General features: G+C 46.9%; 1 protein-coding gene across 1 annotated transcript in view; it reads right to left on the reverse strand.

Annotated features, from left to right (window-relative positions):
• Positions 1–16885, reverse strand: part of saxo6 (stabilizer of axonemal microtubules 6) — a 28644-nt gene extending 11759 nt beyond the window's left edge. Inside the window, 11 exon segments of the mRNA XM_090201348.1 lie at positions 1239–1378; positions 2353–2607; positions 2963–3171; positions 7525–7563; positions 8615–8711; positions 9944–10110; positions 11893–12075; positions 13402–13542; positions 13830–14131; positions 15816–15924; positions 16665–16885. Of these exon segments, the coding sequence (XP_090057474.1) occupies positions 1239–1378; positions 2353–2607; positions 2963–3171; positions 7525–7563; positions 8615–8711; positions 9944–10110; positions 11893–12075; positions 13402–13542; positions 13830–14131; positions 15816–15924; positions 16665–16682 (1660 nt within the window). The 5' untranslated portion in view covers positions 16683–16885.
• Between the last annotated feature and the right edge of the window lie 802 nt (positions 16886–17687).

Here is a 17687-nt window from a genome sequence, read left to right on the forward strand (position 1 = left end):
TGGAGACAAACCCAGACTGGGCCGGACCACACACTGTCCCTGGAGACAAACCCAGACTGGGCCGGACCACACACTGTCCCTGGAGACAAACCCAGACTGGGTCGGACCACACACTGTCCCTGGAGACAAACCCAGACTGGGCCGGAACACACACTGTCCCTGGAGACAAACCCAGACTGGGCCGGACCACACACTGTCCCTGGAGACAAACCCAGACTGGGCCGGACCACACACTGTCCCTGGAGACAAACCCAGACTGGGCCGGACCACACACTGTCCCTGGAGACAAACCCAGACTGGGCCGGACCACACACTGTCCCTGGAGACAAACCCAGACTGGGTCGGACCACACACTGTCCCTGGAGACAAACCCAGACTGGGCCGGACCACACACTGTCCCTGGAGACAAACCCAGACTGGGCCGGACCACACACTGTCCCTGGAGACAAACCCAGACTGGGTCGGACCACACACTGTCCCTGGAGACAAACCCAGACTGGGCCGGACCACACACTGTCCCTGGAGACAAACCCAGACTGGGCCGGACCACACACTGTCCCTGGAGACAAACCCAGACTGGGCCGGACCACACACTGTCCCTGGAGACAAACCCAGACTGGGCCGGACCACACACTGTCCCTGGAGACAAACCCAGACTGGGCCGGACCACACACTGTCCCTGGAGACAAACCCAGACTGGGCCGGACCACACACTGTCCCTGGAGACAAACCCAGACTGGGCCGGACCACACACTGTCCCTGGAGACAAACCCAGACTGGGCCGGACCACACACTGTCCCTGGAGACAAACCCAGACTGGGCCGGACCACACACTGTCCCTGGAGACAAACCCAGACTGGGCCGGACCACACACTGTCCCTGGAGACAAACCCAGACTGGGCCGGACCACACACTGTCCCTGGAGACAAACCCAGACTGGGCCGGACCACACACTGTCCCTGGAGACAAACCCAGACTGGGCCGGACCACACACTGTCCCTGGAGACAAACCCAGACTGGGCCGGACCACACACTGTCCCTGGAGACAAACCCAGACTGGGCCGGACCACACACTGTCCCTGGAGACAAACCCAGACTGGGCCGGACCACACACTGTACCTGGATAATTTATTTGATTGTTTTTGTACCAGTAACCTCTCTCTCAAAAATAAAAATTTGAATAAAAAGTTTGTCACAAAAATAAAAACAATATGTCAACAATATATCTGCTAGGTTACCAGTGGCTGGAGTCGTCAGGTCGTGGTGAGTTCTCTGAACAGTAGCGATCCTTTGCAGTGTGGGTGTGGGCATCCTGCCACCCTCTCTGGACCTGTGGGAGCCTGCTACAGACGACGAACGATGGTCCAGCACCCTCAGTCTGGATCACAGGCAGGCAGACAGGCAGACAGGCAGGCAGGCAGACAGGCAGGCAGGCAGGCAGACAGACAGGCAGACAGGCAGACAGGCAGGCAGGCAGGCAGACAGGCAGACAGGCAGGCAGACAGACAGGACAGAGTCACACTGTGTCTCTTAAAATAGTAGCTCTTAAAATAAGTAACAAAATGATGATCGTCTCCAATATGGATATAAACAGAGTGGAGGTAACAGAGCTGACTGTCTCCAATATGGATATAAACAGAGTGGAGGTAACAGAGCTGACTGTCTCCAATATGGATATAAACAGAGTGGAGGTAACAGAACTGACTGTCTCCAATATGGATATAAACAGAGTGGAGGTAACAGAACTGACTGTCTCCAATATGGATATAAACAGAGTGGAGGTAACAGAACTGACTGTCTCCAATATGGATATAAACAGAGTGGAGGTAACAGAACTGACTGTCTCCTATATGGATATAAACAGAGTGGAGGTAACAGAACTGACTGTCTCCAATATGGATATAAACAGAGTGGAGGTAACAGAACTGACTGTCTCCTATATGGATATAAACAGAGTGGAGGTAACAGAACTGACTGTCTCCTATATGGATATAAACAGAGTGGAGGTAACAGAACTGACTGTCTCCAATATGGATATAAACAGAGTGGAGGTAACAGAACTGACTGTCTCCAATATGGATATAAACAGAGTGGAGGTAACAGAACTGACTGTCTCCAATATGGATATAAACAGAGTGGAGGTAACAGAACTGACTGTCTCCTATATGGATATAAACAGAGTGGAGGTAACAGAACTGACTGTCTCCTATATGGATATAAACAGAGTGGAGGTAACAGAACTGACCGTCTCCTATATGGATATAAACAGAGTGGAGGTAACAGAGAACTCAAAGCCACTCAGTGAAAGCAGAAATCAACAGGAAATGGAGAGGGAATGAAACAACCACATACTCATCCTTTCTCTCATCCTTTCTCTCATCCTTTCTCTCCTTGTCCTCTTCTTCCTCTCTCTCCTCCCCTGTTCCACCCCCAGCCCCTGTCTCCTCCTCCTAGGCTAGTCTCCTCTGAATAGGTAGGTTAGGGGCTAAAGGGTTAAGGTGACCAGGGGGGACTGCTGTGTCCCCAGCCCCCCGGGTGGAGCTCCTTCTACTGGACACGGGGGTGAGGGGAGGGGGTCCGGCTACGGAGCTGGAGCTACTGTCAACCCTACAGACACACAAGGAGAGGAGGAGGGAGAGGAGGGACACACAGAGAACATGACCTTAATAGGTCAGATGTATTAAGACCCCAGTAAAGGACTCTCAGCATCAGTTTCCTCTATTCCATATAGCTGGGTCAACCCCCCCATTCAGCTCTGTGGCTTCTACCCAGAAATATGAGGCTTTGCTTCTAAGTCTAATCATTTGGCTACACTTGAATTTCAATTTCATTCTATACTTACAGAAGCCCGATTTTAAGGCCGAAAGTTGCAAATCCTGAGCCAGACGTACTACACATCCAGCCCACACTAAAGACATGCTAATGTCATGCTATAGCCAGCTCTGTGGTCGGTCTCCCTCACCTAGCGAGCTCCAGAGCCTGGGGGGTAGGACTCCTGTCTTCCTCCCCGTCCCCGGAACCTGTCCCAGAGCTGAGGTTAGAGGAGGAAGGGGTGGAGGCCTCCCACAGCTGGTTCTGGTCCGACAGGATCTGGTTGAGGTGGAGGCGGGAGAAATGGGTCCCCCACGCCCTCTGTCTGTAGGCCTCCGCCTTCTTACGAAGCTCTCGCACCTGGGAGGATGGAGGATTGGTTGGTTGGTTGATAGCATTGCAGTATCTGAGGCAGCACATGGTAAGGGGGGGGGGCCTTGCAGTATCTGAGGCAGCACATTAACAGCACGTGGTAAGGAGGGGGGCCTTGCAGTATCTGAGGCAGCACATTAACAGCACATGGTAAGGGGGGGGGGGGGGGGCTGGCAGTATCTGTGGCAGCACATTAACAGCACGTGGTAAGGGGGGAGGGGGGCCTTGCAGTATCTGTGGCAGCACATTAACAGAACGTGGTAAGGAGGGGGGGCCTTGCAGTATCTGAGGCAGCACATTAACAGCACGTGGTAAGGGGGGCCTTGCAGTATCTGAGGCAGCACATTAACAGCACGTGGTAAGGGGGGCCTTGCAGTATCTGAGGCAGCACATTAACAGAACGTGGTAAGGGGGGGGGCTTGCAGTATCTGAGGCAGCACATTAACAGAACGTGGTAAGGGGGGGCCGTGCAGTATCTGAGGCAGCACATTAACAGCACGTGGTAAGGGGGGGGGGGGCCTTGCAGTATCTGTGGCAGCACATTAACAGAACCTGGTAAGGGGGGGGGGCTTGCAGTATCTGAGGCAGCACATTAACAGAACGTGGTAAGGGGGGGCCGTGCAGTATCTGTGGCAGCACATTAACAGCACGTGGTAAGGGGGGGGGGGGGGCCTTGCAGTATCTGTGGCAGCAGAAGCAAAGGCAGCAGACTCATGTTTAGTTGTCGTTGTTGTTTTTTTTTTCTCACAAAATCAGAGCTCTGTGAGTCACTTTCCTCTGATACTGATCACAAAATCAGAGCTCTGTGAGTCACTTTCCTCTGATACTGATCACAAAATCAGAGCTCTGTGAGTCACTTTCCTCTGATACTGATCACAAAAATCAGAGCTCTGTGAGTCAACACTTTCCTCTGATACTGATCACATTAATCAGAGCTCTGTGAGTCAACACTTTACTCTGATACTGATCACAGGTGTGTGGTAGAGAGATCTCAACACAGAAAGTGTTATCAATAGCTTTAAGACACACACAATGATGCAACAGATGCCTGACTTTCATGCACACAAGCAAAGCCAGGGCACGACACAACACACACTGAGCTGGCATCTGGACCTAGGCTGACATCTGGACCTAGGCTGACATCTGGACCTAGACTGGCATCTGGACCTAGACTGGCATCTGAACCTAGACTGGCATCTGGACCTAGACTGGCATCTGGACCTAGACTGGCATCTGGACCTAGACTGGCATCTGGACCTAGGCTGGCATCTGGACCTAGGCTGGCATCTGGACCTAGACTGGCATCTGGACCTAGGCTGGTATCTGGACCTAGGCAGGCATCTGGACCTAGGCTGGCATCTGAACCTAGGCTGGCATCTGGACCTAGACTAGCATCTGGACCTAGGCTGACCTCTGGACCTAGGCTGGCATCTGGACCTAGACTGGCATCTGGACCTAGGCTGGTATCTGGACCTAGGCAGGCATCTGGACCTAGGCTGGCATCTGGACCTAGGCTGGCATCTGGACCTAGGCTGGCATCTGGACCTAGGCTGGCATCTGGACCTAGACTGGCATCTGAACCTAGACTGGCATCTGGACACAGTCTTCCTCCCTCTGTCCTTATATAGTGCACTACTTTTGACCAGGACCCATAGGCCTCTAATAGTGCACTATATAGGGAATAGACTGATAGACTGGTAGACTGGTAAACTGATACATTGATAGCTATCAGGACTTAGGAGAAGGGTTGATGTGAACAACTTTTCAACAGAATCAATTAGAGGTAGGTTACACTGAAATTCAACAGAAAATCCTCATTCAGCTGAAAAATAAAAACATCTCTTTCTGTCCTCATTGATTTCCTCAAATTAAACTAGAGCCCAGTTGAAATGACTTTGAGCCCGATCCTGGAGTGGAACATCAGATCAGATCAGACTTGGTCCAACTAATGGTCCTAAGAATTCCTTCATTATATTGGTCGTTATTAAACTACTACTACTAATTTACTTACAAAACGGCAATCGAATTTCTAGAAAGTTCTTCCACATCTAGACTATATTTAGTACTGTTCCATGAAGTTTATGGGCCAGGTTTCTACGTATCGTACAAGGCAAGGTACGGTTAACCACTCAGCATATTCAGGTTGAACGGAAAGAAGAACGCCGTCTAACCAACCTCCTGCTGACTCATTGTATTTATGCTGACATTGCCTGAAAAAACACACACACACACAGTGTTCTCATACAAGCACGCACACACATACACACACACGCACACTCACAATTCATCTTTGAAGCAACCTATCAGATCAACAATCTCAGGCCTAGATCTCATGTATGAGGCCTTTCTGAAACTCAACAATCTCAGGCCTAGATCTCAGGTATGAGGCCTTTCTGAAACTCAACAATCTCAGGCCTAGATCTCAGGTATGAGGCCTTTCTGAAACTCAACAATATCAGGCCTAGATCTCAGGTATGAGGCCTTTCTGAAACTCAACAATCTCAGGCCTAGATCTCAGGTATGAGGCCTTTCTGAAACTCAACAATCTCAGGCCTAGATCTCAGGTATGAGGCCTTTCTGAAACTCAACAATCTCAGGCCTAGATCTCAGGTATGAGGCCTTTCTGAAACTCAACAATCTCAGGCCTAGATCTCAGGTATGAGGCCTTTCTGAAACTCAACAATCTCAGGCCTAGATCTCAGGTATGAGGCCTTTCTGAAACTCAACAATCTCAGGCCTAGATCTCAGGTATGAGGCCTTTCTGAAACTCAACAATCTCAGGCCTAGATCTCAGGTATGAGGCCTTTCTGAAACTCAACAATCTCAGGCCTAGATCTCAGGTATGAGACCTTTCTGAAACTCAACAATCTCAGGCCTAGATCTCAGGTATGAGGCCTTTCTGAAACTCAACAATCTCAGGCCTAGATCTTAGGTATGAGGCCTTTCTGAAACTCAACAATCTCAGGCCTAGATCTCAGGTATGAGGCCTTTCTGAAACTCAACAATCTCAGGCCTAGATCTCAGCTATGAGGCCTTTCTGAAACTCAACAATCTCAGGCCTAGATCTCAGCTATGAGGCCTTTCTGAAACTCAACAATCTCAGGCCTAGATCTCAGGTATGAGGCCTTTCTGAAACTCAACAATCTCAGGCCTAGATCTCAGGTATGAGGCCTTTCTGAAACTCAACAATCTCAGGCCTAGATGTCAGGTATGAGGCCTTTCTGAAACTCAACAATCTCAGGCCTAGATCTCAGGTATGAGGCCTTTCTGAAACTCAACAATCTCAGGCCTAGATCTCAGGTATGAGGCCTTTCTGAAACTCAACAATCTCAGGCCTAGATCTCAGGTATGAGGCCTTTCTGAAACTCAACAATCTCAGGCCTAGATCTCAGGTATGAGGCCTTTCTGAAACTCAACAATCTCAGGCCTAGATGTCAGGTATGAGGCCTTTCTGAAACTCAACAATCTCAGGCCTAGATCTCAGGTATGAGGCCTTTCTGAAACTCAACAATCTCAGGCCTAGATGTCAGGTATGAGGCCTTTCTGAAACTCAACAATCTCAGGCCTAGATCTCAGGTATGAGGCCTTTCTGAAACTCAACAATCACAGGCCTAGATCTCAGGTATGAGGCCTTTCTGAAACTCTACAATCTCAGGCCTAGATCTCAGGTATGAGACCTTTCTGAAACTCAACAATCTCAGGCCTAGATCTCAGGTATGAGACCATTCTGAAACTCAACAATCTCAGGCCTAGATCTCAGGTATGAGGCCTTTCTGAAACTCAACAATCTCAGGCCTAGATCTCAGCTATGAGGCCTTTCTGAAACTCAACAATCTCAGGCCTAGATCTCAGGTATGAGGTCTTTCTGAAACTCAACAATCTCAGGCCTAGATCTCAGGTATGAGGCATTTCTGAAACTCAACAATCTCAGGCCTAGATCTCAGGTATGAGGCCTTTCTGAAACTCAACAATCTCAGGCCTAGATCTCAGGTATGAGGCCTTTCTGAAACTCAACAATCTCAGGCCTAGATCTCAGGTATGAGGCCTTTCTGAAACTCAACAATCTCAGGCCTAGATGTCAGGTATGAGGCCTTTCTGAAACTCAACAATCTCAGGCCTAGATCTCAGGTATGAGGCCTTTCTGAAACTCAACAATGGAAACTCTTTTTTTGCCCATTGTATTGTTTCTAAGGTGGATACACAGGTGTTCTGTTCACTCATGTATCATCACTCAGTTTGATGTCAACGTGAGAGGAGGGATGGGGGGGGGGGGGGTCATTGCCAACAGCCAAAAGAGAAGGAAGGTACAGTAGAACAGCGGGGAGACTAGGACCGTGTTACCTCGTGATACCAAACGTGACTATGCTGACTGTCACGCCCCTGCAATGGAGGATGGGAAGAGAGAATGTGTTAAAGAGACTCCATATCAATGACATTTATTTAGAGCCTGTAGGTCATTACTTTATACAACAACTACACTGACCTCCTCTACTGTGGTAGACACTGTAGTAACTACACTGACCTCCTCTACTGTGGTAGACACTGTAGTAACTACACTGACCTCCTCTACTGTGGTAGACACTGTAATAACTACACTGACCTCCTCTCCTACTGTGGTAGACACTGTAGTAACTACACTGACCTCCTCTACTGTGGTAGACACTGTAATAACTACACTGACCTCCTCTACTGTGGTAGACACTGTAGTAACTACACTGACCTCCTCTACTGTGGTAGACACTGTAATAACTACACTGACCTCCTCTACTGTGGTAGACAGGGTAATAACTACACTGACCTCCTCTACTGTGGTAGACAGGGTAATAACTACACTGACCTCCTCTACTGTGGTAGACAGGGGAGTAACTACACTGACCTCCTCTACTGTGGTAGACAGGGGAGTAACTACACTGACCTCCTCTACTGTGGTAGACACTGTAATAACTACAATGACCTCCTCTACTGTGGTAGACACTGTAATAACTACACTGACCTCCTCTACTGTGGTAGACACTGTAGTAACTACACTGACCTCCTCTACTGTGGTAGACAGGGTAATAACTACACTGACCTCCTCTACTGTGGTAGACAGGGTAATAACTACACTGACCTCCTCTACTGTGGTAGACAGGGGAGTAACTACACTGACCTCCTCTACTGTGGTAGACAGGGGAGTAACTACACTGACCTCCTCTACTGTGGTAGACAGGGGAGTAACTACACTGACCTCCTCTACTGTGGTAGACACTGTAATAACTACAATGACCTCCTCTACTGTGGTAGACACTGTAATAACTACACTGACCTCCTCTCCTACTGTGGTAGACACTGTAATAACTACACTGACCTCCTCTCCTACTGTGGTAGACACTGTAATAACTACACTGACCTCCTCTCCTACTGTGGTAGACACTGTAATAACTACACTGACCTCCTCTCCTACTGTGGAAGCCTTGACCCAGGCGCCGTCCTTGTACATGTAGTTCAGTGGAGAGCGGAAGTTGGCATTGTACTCTGATTTCACCTTTCTGGAGAGAGGGACAGAAATACACAGAGACAGGCCAAGTCAGATAATGTCTATTCAGTGATCGTTTAGCATTGCACTTGGCATTATGATTTATAAACTAAAATGTATTAGTTGAATAGGCCACATGTGAATGACCAAACTCTGCTGCTGTCCATTGGAGAAGTTCCATGTGAGAGAGAGAGAGAGAGAGAGAGAGAGAGAGAGAGAGAGAGAGAGAGAGAGAGAGAGAGAGAGAGAGAGAGAGACAGGGAGAGAGTGAGTGAGTGAGTGAGTGAGTGAGTGAGTGAGTGAGTGAGTGAGTGAGTGAGTGAGTGAGAGAGAGAGAGAGTGCAGAGAGAGAGAGAGAGAGAGTGTGAGTGAGTGAGTGAGTGAGTGAGTGAGTGAGAGAGAGAGAGGTGCAGAGAGAGAGAGAGAGAGAGAGAGAGTGCAGAGAGAGAGAGTGCAGAGAGAGAGAGTGCAGAGAGAGAGAGAGAGAGAGAGTGTGAGTGAGTGAGTGAGTGAGTGAGAGAGAGGTGCAGAGAGAGAGACAGAGAGAGTGCAGAGAGAGAGAGAGAGAGCGTGTGAGTGAGTGAGTGAGTGAGAGAGAGAGAGGTGCAGAGAGAGAGACAGAGAGAGTGCAGAGAGAGAGAGTGCATAGAGAGAGAGAGAGTGCAGAGAGAGAGAGAGAGAGAGAGCAGAGAGAGCAGAGAGAGCAGAGAGAAGAGAGAGCAGAGAGAGAGAGAGACACAGAGAGAGAGAGAGAGAGACACAGAGAGAGAGAGAGAGAGAGAGAGAGAGAGAGAGAGACACAGCGAGAGAGACACAGCGAGAGAGACACAGCGAGAGAGACACAGCGAGAGAGACACAGCGAGAGAGAGAGAGAGAGAGAGACACAGAGAGAGAGAGAGAGAGAGAGAGAGAGAGAGAGAGAGCAGTGTTACTGGTAATTATTACCAAAATACTGCATGACACATAGCAGGAAGTGAAGATGGAAAGAGACAATATACAATACATGAGAGTTCCTATTACTGACAGGTTGCCTCTCTCTTTCCCCTCCTACTTCCCCTTCCCCACCCCTGACCTCTGACTCCAGGTGAAGTTTCCCAAAGGGACAGGTCTAGGATCAGCTCCCCCTCCCCCTAATCCTACCCTTAACAGTTAGTGGGAAGAATGCTAAATGAACCCAGGATCAGCGTGTCGAGGTGACTTCACCCTCCATCATACCCTGTAATCACAACTGACCGCTGATCTCACCTGTGGGGAAGATGTGCCTTCTGGGGGCTCTGTGACTTCACTTCCTGGTCCGCCAGCTGCTCCCGAGGCTGTGGAACTGGAATATTCTCCTCCACGATGCTGGACTTTCTCTCTCCCTCTTCCCTCTTCTTCTTCCGCTCTTCCCTCTTTCTCTCTCTCTCTTCCCTCTTTCAGGACAGAACAGAGCCATTCGTAAATATTACGCTGGACTTTCTCTCTCTCTCTTCCCTCTTCTTCCTCCGCTTTCTCTGATGTCATCATCGCAACAGAACAGAACAGAGCCATTCGTAAAGGCCGCGTCGTTCCAAATGGCACCCTATTCCCTACATAGTGCACTACTTTTGACCAGAGCCCTTATATAGGGAATAGGGTGCCATTTGGGATGCAATCCAGTCAGTCAGTCAGAGGAACCTGGGTATAAAACCAGTGGAACCAGTACGGAAATACCACCAAACCTCCTGTACACTCCAGTGGGTGTATCTAGCGGTTTATTTACTTCCATATTGGACGTTCTAGGTGTTCATTGTATTCCTCTTTCATATTGGACGTTCTAGGTGTTCATTGTATTCCTCTTCCATATTGGACGTTCTAGGTGTTCATTGTATTCCTCTTTCATATTGGACGTTCTAGGTGTTCATTGTATTCCCCTTTCATATTGGACGTTCTAGGTGTTCATTGTATTCCTCTTCCATATTGGACGTTCTAGGTGTTCATTGTATTCCTCTTCCATATTGGACGTTCTAGGTGTTCATTGTATTCCTCTTTCATATTGGACGTTCTAGGTGTTCATTGTATTCCTCTTTCATATTGGACGTTCTAGGTGTTCATTGTATTCCCCTTTCATATTGGACGTTCTAGGTGTTCATTGTATTCCTCTTTCATATTGGACGTTCTAGGTGTTCATTGTATTCCTCTTCCATATTGGACGTTCTAGGTGTTCATTGTATTCCTCTTCCATATTGGACGTTCTAGGTGTTCATTGTATTCCTCTTTCATATTGGACGTTCTAGGTGTTCATTGTATTCCTCTTTCATATTGGACGTTCTAGGTGTTCATTGTATTCCTCTTCCATATTGGACGTTCTAGGTGTTCATTGTATTCCTCTTCCATATTGGACGTTCTAGGTGTTCATTGTATTCCTCTTCCATATTGGACGTTCTAGGTGTTCATTGTATTCCCCTTTCATATTGGACGTTCTAGGTGTTCATTGTGTTCCCCTTTCATATTGGACGTTCTAGGTGTTCATTGTATTCCCCTTTCATATTGGACGTTCTAGGTGTTCATTGTATTCCCCTTTCATATTGGACGTTCTAGGTGTTCATTGTATTCCTCTTTCATATTGGACGTTCTAGGTGTTCATTGTATTCCTCTTTCATATTGGACGTTCTAGGTGTTCATTGTATTCCCCTTCCATATTGGAGGTTCTAGGTGTTCATTGTATTCCCCTTCCATATTGGACGTTCTAGGTGTTCATTGTATTCCTCTTCCATATTGGACGTTCTAGGTGTTCATTGTATTCCTCTTTCATTTTGGACGTTCTAGGTGTTCATTGTATTCCCCTTTCATATTGGACGTTCTAGGTGTTCATTGTATTCCTCCAAGGTTTTTAAAAAAAAATGTCAATAAACAGAGAAAAACCTTGCTAGTCTATGTCCTTATGTATCCTGATCTTCCCAGAAATCAGTGACAAATACTTGTTATAAGTAAGTAGGGCTATCTGCTTCCTTATTGAAATACAAAAGGTACCGTTGAAGATATTGCCAACGCTGGGAGTATTATATTGTGGCCTAATCTTGGCACCCAGAATCAGATCATGTTTGAGTGCTGGTCTCTGGCCAGCTACGACACACGTTCGTAAAGTCTGTTACATAAGAGGTTGAAGAAATCGATTACCAGATCAAAGATTGAGTTGTAGTGTGGCGTGTGGACTGACTGGAACTCGGAAGTACCTTTGATGCTTTCTCGGGTGAAACGTTCTCTCTCTGGAACGGAGGCACCTGGTCTACGTCGCTGCGTAGCCGTGGTCCTCTGGGAGGAGGAGAGGCTTTAAAGTTCCTGCTGTACTCGCTCTCCAACACCACCACCGGGTTAGACTTGAAAGGAGGGATGGAACGGTGGCTGGTGTACAGCATCTGAAGAAGAAGACCATGCAAGGAAATATACTGTAACTGTCATAGTTGATTCATACTCAAATACTCTGCTACCATCTACTGGCTGTTTGACGAAACAGCATCTCTGCTCCACAGCTTGGGTAGATTGCCTACCTCTCAAACTAGTCATTTCGTTTTGACAACCAGACCCTAGGCAACACACTGACTGACGTCTGGTTTCAATGATGGACTCTTTTGGCATAGAGGAACTACGTCACTTCCTACGTCACTTCCGACTTTATCCTCTTGAATAAAATACTAAATAGTAGCTAGCAAGATGGACATCCCAGAGGTTATAGTTCGCAAGTAGATACCTACTCAGGTTGTACAACTGAATGCCTTCAACTGAAATGTGTCTTCCTCATTTAACCCCGCCCCTCTGAATCAGAGAGGTGTGTCTTCCTCATTTAACCCCACCCCTCTGAATCAGAGAGGTGTGTCTTCCTCATTTAACCCCACCCCTCTGAATCAGAGAGGTGCGGGGGGGGGGGGGGGGGGGGGGGGGGGCTGCCTTAATCAACATCCACATCTTTGGCACCCGGGGAACAGTGGGTTAACAGCCTTGGGTTAACATCAACTACCTCAACTACCTCAACTAAAACCACTGCAAAGTTTGGTTTTAAATCACAGCGTTCTGGCATGTCCGCCTCGTGATTTGTTATGAGAGTCCCCAGAACTGTCCCCCCCCCCCCCAAACCCCTTATCGACGTAGGTCATGATGTAGTTCCTCTAGGCCAACAGACCCTCATTAAAACCTGGTCCTAGTCACCGTGTTGCCCTCGGTCGGGTTTTCAACAGACTCCCTCATTAAAACCAGGCCCTAGTCACTGTGTTGTCTACGGTCGGGTTTTCAGAAGACTCCCTCATTAAAACCAGGTCCTAGTCACTGTGTTGCCCTCAGTCGGGTTTTCAACAGACCCTCATTAAAACCAGGCCCTAGTCACTGTGTTGCCCTCGGTCGGGTTTTCAACAGACCCTCATTAAAACCAGGTCCTAGTCACTGTGTTGTCTACAATCGGGTTTTCAAGACTAACTAGTAATGGGGCAGAATGGGTGACCAACCCTGGGTTCAGGGTGTAACATGAAGCAGTGAATCATACTTAATAGGTGTGCATTGGGCCCCTCTATGACCAGGAAATGCCTACACATGTCAAATGTGTGACTATCAGGGCTTTAACGTGGATGTGTTGGCGTTCAGAAAAGACGAGGATATGAGCGGAACATCTGGGCTTTAACGTGGATGTTATGGATGTTTGGGGTTGTATATACGTGCAGACAAGACGAGGATATGAGTGGAACAACTAACACCTGCTCTGCAGCCAGCAGTGGGGAGGCGTGGCCAGCTACAGGTGTCTTCCACGGAAACTGTTTCCTGTACTCCGAGTTCAGTAGTCCGGTCCTCTGTCCAGACGACTTCAGCCCTGCCTTCCTCCTCAACACGTAGTCGACCTGGAATCACATTTCTCACTTTACTACACAGGTCACCAGTAATAACTCACTTGTGCGGTCATCGTAAAATAAGAATTTGTTTTTAACTGACTTGGTTAAATTTAAAAAATGAACTGTCTGCTGCACAGGCCACGGGGCTGCTTAGAAGGCCTGGGTCAAACACGTGTGTCAAACGGTCCTTTCAAATACATTGATTTAGTTTTCCTGGTACAACGGAGCCAATAGAATAGTCTCAAAAGTGCAAGCTAAATCGAGAACATGCAGAAATATATAACAACCATTCTCACCCCGTTGAAAGCTTGGTCCTGTCTCTCTACAGTAGCCAGGGGGCTCCGGGTGTGGGTCTGGCCCTGGAGAGTGGTCGGGCCTCGTTGGGGGTCCCCTGGAGGAGGGGGACCCCTAGGGGCCAGAGGGGTGTGGACTCTCTCTGGGGTAGGAGCCAGGGGAGAGGTACCAGGTCTGGGGGTCTCATCTCGTCTCTGTGGGGGCTCTGTGGTGGTGGGGTTCCATTGGAAGGAGCTGGACACCTGGGGCGTGTGGGAGGAGGGCACCTTCCTTTTGGACAGAAACTGAGGCTCTCGACTGATACCTGGTGTAATATGGATGACAGAGAGATGATAGTTTCTCTACTGATACCTGGTGTAATATGAATGACAGAAGGACAGATGATAGTGTCTCTACTGATACCTGGTGTAATATGGATGACAGAAGGAGAGATGATAGTATCTCTACTGATACCTGGTGTAATATGGATGACAGAGAGATGATAGTGTCTCTACTGATACCTGGTGTAATATGGATGACAGAAGGCCAGATGATAGTGTCTCTACTGATACCTGGTGTAATATGGATGACAGAGAGATGATAGCTTCTCGACTGATACCTGGTGTAATATGGATGACAGAGAGATGATAGTGTCTCGACTGATACCTGGTGTAATATGGATGACGGAAGGACAGACGATAGTTTCTCTACTGATACCTGGTGTAATATGGATGACAGAGAGATGATAGTTTCTCGACTGATACCTGGTGTAATATGGATGACAGAAGGAGAGATGATAGTGTCTCTACTGATACCTGGTGTAATATGGATGACAGAAGGAGAGATGATAGTATCTCTACTGATACCTGGTGTAATATGGATGACAGAGAGATGATAGTGTCTCTACTGATACCTGGTGTAATATGGATGACAGAAGGCCAGATGATAGTGTCTCTACTGATACCTGGTGTAATATGGATGACAGAGAGATGATAGCTTCTCGACTGATACCTGGTGTAATATGGATGACAGAGAGATGATAGTGTCTCGACTGATACCTGGTGTAATATGGATGACGGAAGGACAGACGATAGTTTCTCTACTGATACCTGGTGTAATATGGATGACAGAGAGATGATAGTTTCTCGACTGATACCTGGTGTAATATGGATGACAGAAGGAGAGATGATAGTTGACCATGTGACTCAGGTGGTAGAGCACGGTTCTTACAAAGCCAGGGTTGTGGGTTCTATTCCCACGGAGGACCAGTATGATAATGTATTCACTCACTACGACTAAACTGTAAATAGTCAAATAAGAATAGTAGAGCTGCGCTCAGTGTTTTAAAGATGAAGATGCACGACAGGAATATGAATGATGTGTGATATGTTAACTTGGCATATTATACTGTTACCGGTCATATAGACCCCTTTCTGTTTTTGCAAAGATTGCTGCAGGAAGTGCAATACACGCAAGCTCGTGACAGAACGAACACACAAAAACACACCTCTATTTACATGTTGTTTATGAGTGCTTTTCACACTACTTTTGGATTATAACTGGATTTGAAAGGGTTGTATATGAATGTCCTGCTTAATATAATGTGTGTGTGTCATCATCGCAAATTCGACTGCATTATACTTCTATTTAAAAACACTTGAACTTCAACCAGTAGAATGGCTCTTTGTCTAGCTTTCGCTACATGCTACAGTATGTCAATGAGCGTTAACATTCTAGCCAACACCTGCCGCATCCAAAATAGTTATTTATCAAAGTTCACATCCAAATATAATCTTAGCGACCGTTCAAGCAAGAATCAAAACATCATTGTAAGATGATAAGTTTAGAAAAAAGTTATTTTGTTTAGAAGTAATAAAAACATTCAGGCTATGTTGAAGGGGTTGCAGATGGCGACCAAGAGTCGCGTGCATCTGTGCGTGACGTCAGTGTGTCGTGTCCTGGAAAAGGGTCTATATCAATCAATCAATAAATCAATCAATCAATCTTACCCATCTGGTCAGATCGAAGTCCAGCTAAGCGCATTCGTCGCTGAGGAGAGGCGCTTCTGGAGCGGGTAGCGACTCGGTCTTTAAATTTCTTCTTGTACTCACTGATGCCCTGTGCATGTGAGTATCCAAAACATTAGTAAATAGCATAGGAATACATGACTTACTATATTGTTTAAGTGGGAGATATTTAGCAAATAGCATGCCTTTAAAAGGACTGTAAGCATCATGCATGCACAAACGTTTGCATGATTCGTGTTGGTCAGATGTTTCCTAGGAAACCGATTGGCTGCATTCGTTTGAATGAAATCTGTGAACTGAGTTTGCAGCTACAGGCATATCTAGCAAGTGTACAGCTGTCTAGGTCACAGTTTATAAACCATACTGTACCACTGTCTTTATCTAGGCTGATTAATCATACTAACGCAATAAACCACGTTAACCACGTATCTCTATGTATCAATAAAAACAGGAAATAGCCACTGTTAGCTAGTTTACATGAGTTTATCCGCTGTATACCATTGTAACGTGTTAGGAAACACTTAGCTAAACCAAGCTAATAACCGACACCTTGGACGTGGGACTTGGTTGTTTCCCCGTCTAGCTAACTATACCTGCAATCGTCGAAGATGGTTTATCCGATGTAATCGCAATACACGATGTTAATAAACTAAACATTGTATTTGTGCGAATGAAACAATGTTTCCGTTTTCTCGTATCAGTCGAAACCTCTTCACCTCACTCAGGCGGTGACCCAGATTACTGGACGTGGTTGTTTCAAAAACACTGCGCTAACCAAAGCCAAGAGTTGAATTTCTATACTCGTTCAATTTAAAAAGTACATTTGTTTACCTTGAAATGTAGTGGCATTGTTCTGTTGGTTAAAATTCTGCAGGTGTTTGCGAGAACTGTGTCTGTGTTTTCCAGCTATGTTGTTATTGTTGTGAGGTGAAGTTACAAGGTATCTGGACGGTTACAGCAGCGGCTTTGAGTTGCCTTGGCAAAGCGTCGACCTGCGCATGCGTGATCAAACCCGTTGTCATTTAGAGGGGCTGATATCTAGTAGCTGTGTCAGACCTATGCTTAGAGGGGTTGATAACTAGTAGCTGTGTCGACATGTGTCAGACCTATGCTTAGAGGGGTTGGTATCTAGTAGCTGTGTCGACGTGTGTCAGACCTATGCTTAGAGGGGTTGATAACTAGTAGCTGTGTCGACATGTGTCAGACCTATGCTTAGAGGGGTTGATAACTAGTAGCTGTGTCGACATGTGTCAGACCTATGCTTAGAGGGGTTGGTATCTAGTAGCTGTGTCGACGTGTGTCAGACCTATGCTTAGAGGGGTTGATAACTAGTAGCTGTGTCGACATGTGTCAGACCTATGCTTAGAGGGGTTGATAACTAGTAGCTGTGTCGACATGTGTCAAACCTATGCTTAGAGGGGCTGATATCTAGTAGCTGTGTCAGACCTATGCTTAGAGGGGTTTATAACTAGTAGCTGTGTCAGACCTATGCTTAGAGGGGTTTATAACTAGTAGCTGTGTCAGACCTATGCTTAGAGGGGTTGATAACTAGTAGCTGTGTCAGACCTATGCTTAGAGGGGTTGATAACTAGTAGCTGTGTCAGACCTATGCTTTTAGGTAGCACATATAGTGCTTTTACACTAAAAGGAGTAGAACCAGCTCACCTACTTTTACACTATATGATTTGGCTATTAGATGTTCAATGTTTCCTTTGAAAATAAATTATTTGATGAGGAATAGTTTCACCATAAACGACAGTTCTGTTCACATATAAAAATAAAATGCAACCTTTAACTAGGCAAGTCACTTAAGATCAAAGAGAGAGAGAGGTAGCCTAATAATAGACAGAGAGA

This window comes from Oncorhynchus mykiss, chromosome 15 (assembly GCF_057628025.1).
Source record: "Oncorhynchus mykiss isolate SJ-2025 chromosome 15, ASM5762802v1, whole genome shotgun sequence".
Taxonomy (NCBI): Eukaryota; Metazoa; Chordata; class Actinopteri; order Salmoniformes; family Salmonidae; genus Oncorhynchus; species Oncorhynchus mykiss.